The following is an 8,208-nucleotide window of genomic DNA, read 5'->3' on the forward strand; positions in this document are numbered from 1 at the left end:
TGTTGTTTTATATCAAACAACTTTTATAATACTCATTTTTATTGTTATAATATTTTATAGATTTTAAAAATATGACAAAAAAGATATTGTAGGTATTGAAGGGGGGATCTCTGGGAGGAGTTGGGTTACAAAAGGAAAACAAGAATGTGATTTAATTCTATTTACTTAAAATATGTTTTTAAATGTTAACAAATTCAGATAAATTGAAATCATGTATCTTTTCTCATTATAATGCAATAAAACTTAAAAAAAAAAAGAGTGTCTACATTTTTTGATAGGTGTCCTGGCATCTCTGTGCACATGCATAAATATTGTACAACTTGAATACCACTAGTAGACAGACAGACAGATTTCTGGTCCACTGGGTACACCTAGGGGGCAGGGACTGAAGTGAAAGCCAGATGGGAAAGGTGACCCACCCACAGGAAGGCAAAGCGTGGCCACTGGATGGAACACTGGGGCAGCAGGGCTCCCATTCCTGACTCTGGGTGACAGGCTCCTCAAGGAGCCACTCTGGGATACTTTCTTCCTAGATTCCTTAGGTCCTGTGTATTTCATGATCTGTCATTTGTTTATAAGCAAAACATAATTAAGAATTCACAGGAAATGGGAAGTAGAATCCTCTTACAGTGTATAGTATTTTTCATATTGAGAACCTCATTATGGCCTTGAGAACCACACAGCAAAGGTTCCTATGTGCACCCATTTTATAGATGAAAATGCTAAGCATGGAAAGGATGTTTTCCTAAAGGAAAGAATTGCTCGGTTAAAAGCTACCACCATTTTATCCTTGGTTTCCTGAAATGCGGTGTTAAAAGCAGACAGGAGCCTTCGGGCTTGCTGTTTTGTAGGGTGATTGATAGCTGTGCCTCTCTGGGCACAGATCCCTGTTGTGCTCCCTGCCCATGGCTGCCTGGTCCCTGCTGTGCTCCCATCCCATGGCTGCCTGGTCCCTGCTGTGCTCCCCACCCATGGCTGCCTGGTCCCTGCTGTGCTCCCCGCCCATGGCTGCCTGGTCCCTGCTGCGCGCTCCCCGCCCATGGCTGCCTGGCTTTGGGACCAGCCCACCTTACCTCCTGGCTTCTGGAAGCAGTAACACCACTCGTTATTGGAGAGCTTGCCGTCCTTGAAGGAGTCACACGAGTTGAAGAGAGGCTTGATACACGGTTCATATTTGTCTAGGTAAATGGCATTGATCTCTGAGTGGTCCAGCAAGAGGTCATAGTTCATATCCAACTTGTTGAACATCCAGCCCAAGGAGTCCTTGCAAATGGGCAGGATGCTGGTGTCAAACCCTGTGGGAGAAAGGGACAACTCAGCCTGCCAGGCATAGAGCACACCCTGCTGCTCCCTGACTTGGTGCCCCAGAGGGGTCAGGGTGCACCCTTTCCGGCTGTTTCTATATATATATATTTCTATATAATTCACATAATTCATAATATGAATTATGCTTATCCCTGTCTAGATTCAAATGAATGAGACTCAAACTATGATTTCTTTATTAGGCTCTGTGCAATTACTGCGGGATGTCCCCTAATCTAATTCTCTAACCCTAGACTGGTTACTTTCCCAAATACTTGCTGTTGAAGTCTTCCTGGGTCACTTCTACTCCAGCAATCTGTTGTCCTGGGGAGGCATTTCACTTGGGCATGTGCTGCTGGTTCATCATGATTAATGGAGACCTCCTTTTCTCTCCTTCTTCTCCTTCCTCCCCCTCCTCCTCCCCCTCCTCCTCTCCCCTCCTCCTCTTTCGCGTTCCTTCTCTCTCCCCTTTCTCCTTCTTCCTCATGACCCCTACCTGTAACACCCAGCCTGGTAACTCGGCCTCCACCTCTCTCTAGTCTCCCCAGTAATTGGCTATAGCCATTTTTATTTAACCAATAGTTTTCAGTTGGGGAGCAAGGTTTGCACAGCAAAGGCTGGCATATGTGGGGATTTGCTTGTCTTGGGGCAACGAGAACTCAGAATACAGAATTTAGCATCCGAAGACACAGCAGCACCAGACCCACCCCCCAACATGTGTCCTTTCTATATGAGACATATGAGTGGACCAAAGGCAAGAGCCAACTCTGAGGGAAATATCTTCAGAAGAGAAATCTTTCCCTGGGATAGTTTGTCTGTGGTAAAATACGAGTCCCACTGTCTATAAACCTGCTTACAGAACTGAATGATAAACCAGGAACATGCTAACACATAAGATGTATAACACTGAAACCCGGGCTTATCATTTTGGGATGTGTGTGTGTGGGGGGGAAGAAAACTCAAAGCAAAATGTTGGAGAAAGGAGTGGGGTGGGGGTGGGGGTGGGGGTGGGGGAGAGACCATAGTAAGTGAATGAGACTCAAGGCTCCATTCTGTCCCAGAGGACCCTTTGGCCCAGGCTAAGGCTGGAAGAGCACCCAGGTCCTTCATCGGTCTCTTCCTCCTTTCCTGCAATCCCCCAAGGAGCCACAGGAGATGGAATCCAAATCAACTCAGACAATCACTTCTTTGTAATTTTCCCAGGGAAGGAAATGTTCACAAGGGAGGAATGCTCACACTTAGCTCCGCCCTCTGGATGCCACAGCCTTGAAGACAGACCTCAAGCCAATCTTTCTCTTCGAACTAAGGGATGCCAAAAATTCTAGCTTCTCCTATAAACTGAGTCTCTAGGACTAGCTTTATTCCCCTAGAATTCTACAGATAAAAATGTTTCTAAGCACGATACGATTAAGTACCTCATTCCACCCTAGTGGTGGTCACGTGACATGTCATCTCGACCTTATAGATGAAAAAAAATAGCAAGATTATATGGTTCAGAATCAGGACTGAAACACAGACAGTCCGGTCGGGCTCTACAGTCTCCATGCTGTCTCTCCCTGGTCCCCCTCTGTCTTCTTTGATACATGTGTCCTGAAAGCATCCAGCTGGCTTAGGGTGCCGCCTCTGGGAGACAGTGTTTGCACAGGGTCCTGATTCGACAGACTGCACACTCTAGTGTCTCCTACACTTCTGTGTGCATCTTGCATTTGTTTAGAAAGCCAGATATAATGAAGCAACATCTTCAAGGCAAATCTGTACAAAATTCTACACAAAGATTGCATCCGTTTCCTGTGAGCTCTTGGGAGATGCTGGGCTTGCCCTTACTGTTGATGCTCCAGGAGACCCCCATGTTTTCTTTAATGACCTCAGCACTATTAGCCTATTTTATTGGTGAAAGCACTTGTTTCCTAGCTATAGGAGTTTTCTACTAGCTTTAGGTTTACCCTTTCAAATATATCTTTGGATAATTAAATGTATTCATTTTGCTATCAAAAGGATAACACCACTTAAGTTTTTTTTCCAGATGAGACTACGTGGTATAACGTGGGCCCTTCTTTAATGGCTGTCATAATCACCAAGCAGAAGAAATGCCAGGTTGTGTAGCTCATCCAAAAGGTCCAGTCTGCTCCACCCCGTCTCCAGCATCTGCAGCTGTTGGAGGATGGAGTTTGGAGCAAAGGTCTCAGGCTGCTGCCTCTTCAAGACCAACGTATGTGTTGCTCTTTTCTCTGGCCTCAGGGACTAACACCCTTGTTCTACATCTCTCCTGCCCCAGTGGCTTCAGGACATCAAGCTGACAATGACTCTGGGAACTCAGTTTACTCCTAGGTACACTAGTATTTCCAAGGCTCCCACCTGTCTACAGAGAGGCCCTACTGGAAGCTCTAAGGACTTCCCTTCCCCAAGGCCCAGGGTTGGGAGGCTCACTGACAAGTTTTTCTAGATGGAAGTTAGTGCCCATAGACCCCCCAAGGAACCTCTGGCAGGAAAAACCGAAACTAAAACCAAACAAACTACCCAAACACCAAAAACAAACCAAGCCAAAACCAAACCAAAACAACAACAACAACAAAAAAAACCAATCTCACCTCACCATCCTACAGACACAACTTCCAGGAGCTACCGCCTGTAAAACATGGTCTGAGAAACAAGGACCATCTTGCCATTAAGGCGAAAGACTGAAACTGTCACACTAAGCCTCAGTGCCCTTCACTGATCTCTCCAGGAAGCTATGAGTAACAAAGACTTACCAAGGGATAAGACCACTAGTTTTGATTTTGAGACAGGGCCATGTAGCTCAGGCCAGTCTGGGTCCTGTCTTTAAAGGATCCTCCTGCTTTTGCTTCCCCCCCGCCCCCGTACACAGGGAAGCATGCGCACCACCATACTGGGCTGGCGATCCATGCTGGTCCAGCTGAGAGGCCAAGCTGACTTTGTAACCTCTCATCTCCCACCCTCAAGCCAAGAGCTTTGCTTTCACAGTCCCATGCAAACAATCTCAGGGTAGGAGTCGGCATGAATACTGCCGTCTCAAATGCATGAACAGCCGAGCTGCCTGGACTTGAAGGATTGGCATATCGGTGATCTCTACTGTACCAGTTAGCACAACTACCTCAGAGTCCAAAGCGTGGAGAGATGGAGTGTGCATGTATGGATATGTGCTCATCCCAGAGCTCCTTCAGGTTTCTGGGGAATACCCAGTATCCCGGAGAAGCACATTATGGAAGATGCTTGCTACAATGTTGCAACAACCCAAATGTCCCAATTAAAGGCTTCTTAAGTTGTTATAGCAATGATTAGGATCCTATTCGGCTCCTGCTAGAGACCCCACTAGATAACGTTAAAGCATAATGATATTTCTAGATGTTTAATTTTCCGAATGGTATATCGGCTTGTAAAGTGTGCAAACTTCCCAACATATGTACAATTTCCATATGCAACAAGAAAAATTACCTCAAGGTATGTAGAACGCTTAAGCTGTTAAATAGGTAGTATTATATATGTAAGTATATATTTATACACATACACATAACTTTTTTCTATATATTTTCAAAATGTCTATATAAAAACATGATCTCTTGGAAATCACATTTTTTCCCCAAAAGTCATATTTCTCTTGATTCTTTGGTAATTCAATATTCTAAAAATGCCATATATTTTAAATCTTATACTTTAGCCAAAATATGCTGCTGCTAAACCCATGGTGTTTGAGTATTTATAGTGAAATAGTAAGAATAGAGTGGTCTTACTGCCTTGGGTCGTATCAGAGCTGGTAGGCTTGATGACTCTGTTGGCATCCTCATGAAGAGCTCCGAACCAGTCCTTCAGCCGGGAAGCCAGACTCCTCAGTTCCTTGTCTGTGCAGGCTGCGGAGAACAGAGTAGACGGTGAAAACCTGGGCTTTCTGCCCAAGGTCATCGGCCAAGCTGCCATCAAGGCAGTCCTTGCCCAGACCCTCTGAAAACACCCCAAGGGTGCTCCTGTCGCCAATCACACATGGGGCAAGGAGAATGCCTGGGTTTCTAGGACTGACGAGCTCTTCAGACCAGCACTGTCTCAGATCAAGCAGGCTTCCTCACCTTATGTTTGTACAGCATCCTCAAAGTCCCACTGACATCCCTCTGCTAAGCACATAAAACTGGTTATTGCAGTTTTGCCAGAGACCTGATATCTCCCCTGTACTCACACTAAGAGATTAAACCAGCTGCTCCCAGGGAGAGAATGCCTGGGGCACCATAGAGACCAATAGCAGCAGAGCTCCTATTTTGTGAGGACAAGGTGGACTTGTGAATTTGGCCCCATTTGTTAGCCTTCCCACAAAAGGAGGGAAGGAGGTGGGGGATAGAATGGCCTGTCTACTGTTCTCCGCCATTCCTTTAGGGCTCACCTTCATTCTGAATGAGAACATCTTCACAAGGGGGTGAGAGCTCTGTGAGATGCTGGGAGGACACTGACGATAAAGCAATGTTTTGTGTCCTTCGGCAATTAGAGAAAACCTTAAAAGCCATGCAGCCGAGAGGGAACCAGGAGCCGACCTTCACAACCGTTAGCCTTTTCAAATCCTAAAGCTGGATGGAAGCAAACAACCTAAGAAGTTGAGCGCATCACCATTTTAATGTAGAGCTGAATTGGATCCTCTCAACAGTGTGAAGAGGGCCCAACTGCAAGATCAGAAGACACCGATGCTCTGCGCCCTCCTCTGGAAGCCTCAGAAGGTGATGATAAAGACAAACAAAGTGCATCCTAACTCCAGTGCAGCCTCCAGAAAGCACAGCTCTTGAGCGACTCACCATGGCGCCCAGCCCCACCTGACAGAATGCAGAAGGCCGGCAATGCTCTGCACATGCCTTTCCTCATTTTACAGCTCATGTCTACTCTTCAGCCATGCGACCTGCCAGTTTCACATTCAGCTGTATTTCCTCTGGGACGGGAGCTTCAGTCTCTGCATGGCAACCAGGGAATGTGCCCAGCTATGGACACCACGTGGCTAACAACCTTGAACACTGACTATAGTCTAAGACACAGGTAAGGAAGCAGATCGGAGTTTCTTGTTGATAGCAGAAGGTCACACTGCGGAGTCACTGCCTAGAGTGAATCTCAGCTTTATCTCCTGCAATAGACCTACCCCTAGCTTTCCTGGGAACTGTGTCCTTATCTGTAGACCCAGGATAACAAGTTCATGACAAACCTGGCAGTGTGTTTCAAGCGCTTAACAAGTTACAGGACCAACAACAGTCATTTGAAGAATGTGCCAGATAGGGTTTTAGTTCTTTCCATAATTATTGCATAATTATTATTCTAAGTAGATTAGTTAGAGGTAGGCTTAGTACAAGTAAGTGCTGTCCTTTAAAAAAAATGAAGTCAAATGCAAATAATCACAATTAGCTTTGGCTACCCACAAATGTGTATAAGTGGACACTTGAGTAATTCTACATAATTGAATTAATATTAGATAAACTTACGATCTAATTTATCTGGTACCTCTATTGTCCCAAGTTGCTTGTCACCCTTGCACGTGTAGCACGGGTTCCAGACCTTCCTACCAGAGCAGGCTGCCATTCTAGTTAGAGCTGGGTACAGGTGAATCTCATTCTCTGATCCATTTCTAACTTTACAAAGGACTCACCAAGATAACTGGCTACCCACATGTGCACCTTTTCTCCTTCCCTTCGGCCTTTTAAGATGGTTGAGAAGCAAGATAACAAGCTCCCACAAGCCACCTCTCCCCACCTCTGCTAACCCTTGCTCACAACAGGAAGAGAAGCAGCTGTTGCTGAAGGCAGAGATTCTTGCTTTTGCCCAGGTACCAAGTCAGACCTCAGGAGCATGCTCACACTAACCCATCTCCAAGCTTCTAGGAACCCAGCCTGTGCCTTTCTGACCCTGCTCAGCTCTTAACAAGAGTGTGTGATCATCCAAAACTAGAATATGGACTCTCTAGTCTGGTCTCACATTTGGAAATGGGAAATTAAGAGCACCCATTTCCCCTCTGTCCCACACCCATTTCTTTAGATTTCCCCTCTCCTCCATCCCACACCGTCTCTTTAGAACGTTCTCTGAGCAGAGAAAATTGGCAAGTCAACTTGCGAGGAAATCACACTGCAAGATAAATTAGTCAGTCACGTTTAAGTAAATCCTGCGATGGGCAGGTAAGCTGTATATCCACACGTCTGCCTATGCTGGATTTCCACCAGGCTTCCCAGAGCACAGAGGCCGGGACCGCTGGAGGAATCGGGCAATTTGATCTTGAAAGAGTAAACGTGTCACTCAACTAGAAGTCAGGAAGCAGGGAGCCATGGTGTGGCTAGGGAGAGATTGGAGAACAGAAACAGATAGAGGCCACTCAATTACTGAGCCCAGCTCACTCGTGGCATCTTCTACTGAGTGGTCTTTGTGAGGAAAAAGCCAAACACAGTCTGCCGGGAGCATGATAAAGAATGGGGGCCTGCAGAGAGCTATTTGTTCCGAGTTGCCATTCTCGCCACAGCACAGACTGGATGCCTCTTAAAGTATCTGTCGCTACCCCAGATGGTGGGATTAACTGGAAATCTCAATTTAGGAACTGGGAAGCCAGGGGATACTTCCCAGGGAAAAGTAATTTTTCCAGAATGAAACTGCAAACCACACCCACCTGTTGTTCCTGTACTCTGCCAGGAGGTGGGACAATTCTTGTCCTAGAGGAGAGAGGAGTTCTGCCCCCATCCCACTCCTCCTGTCTCCTGTCGGGGAGGGGAATCAAGTACTCAGTCTACAAAGCAACTGTTTTGCTCTTCCAGGATCATAGCCTCTCCCATCTAAACCATGACAACTAGGACCCTGGTCTGTTTTGCTACATTATCTCCCAGAATGTGTGTGGGCGTCACTGAGGTTCATCATATTTGGTTCTGCTCCTTCCCTCCCTCCCTC

At 46.2% G+C, this 8,208-nt stretch overlaps 1 protein-coding gene across 4 annotated transcripts in view; it reads right to left on the reverse strand.

Moving 5' to 3' along the window:
• Spock1 (SPARC (osteonectin), cwcv and kazal like domains proteoglycan 1) overlaps positions 1–8,208 on the reverse strand; it is a 528,793-nt gene that overhangs the window by 21,523 nt on the left and 499,062 nt on the right. For all 4 annotated transcript variants that reach the window (XM_031359713.1, XM_031359712.1, XM_031359711.1 and 1 more), the window contains 2 exons: positions 5,052–5,168; positions 1,074–1,295 (listed from right to left, as the gene is read on the reverse strand). In XM_031359713.1, coding sequence (XP_031215573.1) covers positions 1,074–1,295; positions 5,052–5,168 — 339 coding nt within the window. The remainder of the gene's footprint in view (positions 1–1,073; positions 1,296–5,051; positions 5,169–8,208) is intronic.

The sequence above is a fragment of the Mastomys coucha genome, unplaced genomic scaffold (assembly GCF_008632895.1).
Source record: "Mastomys coucha isolate ucsf_1 unplaced genomic scaffold, UCSF_Mcou_1 pScaffold7, whole genome shotgun sequence".
NCBI classification, from domain to species: Eukaryota; Metazoa; Chordata; class Mammalia; order Rodentia; family Muridae; genus Mastomys; species Mastomys coucha.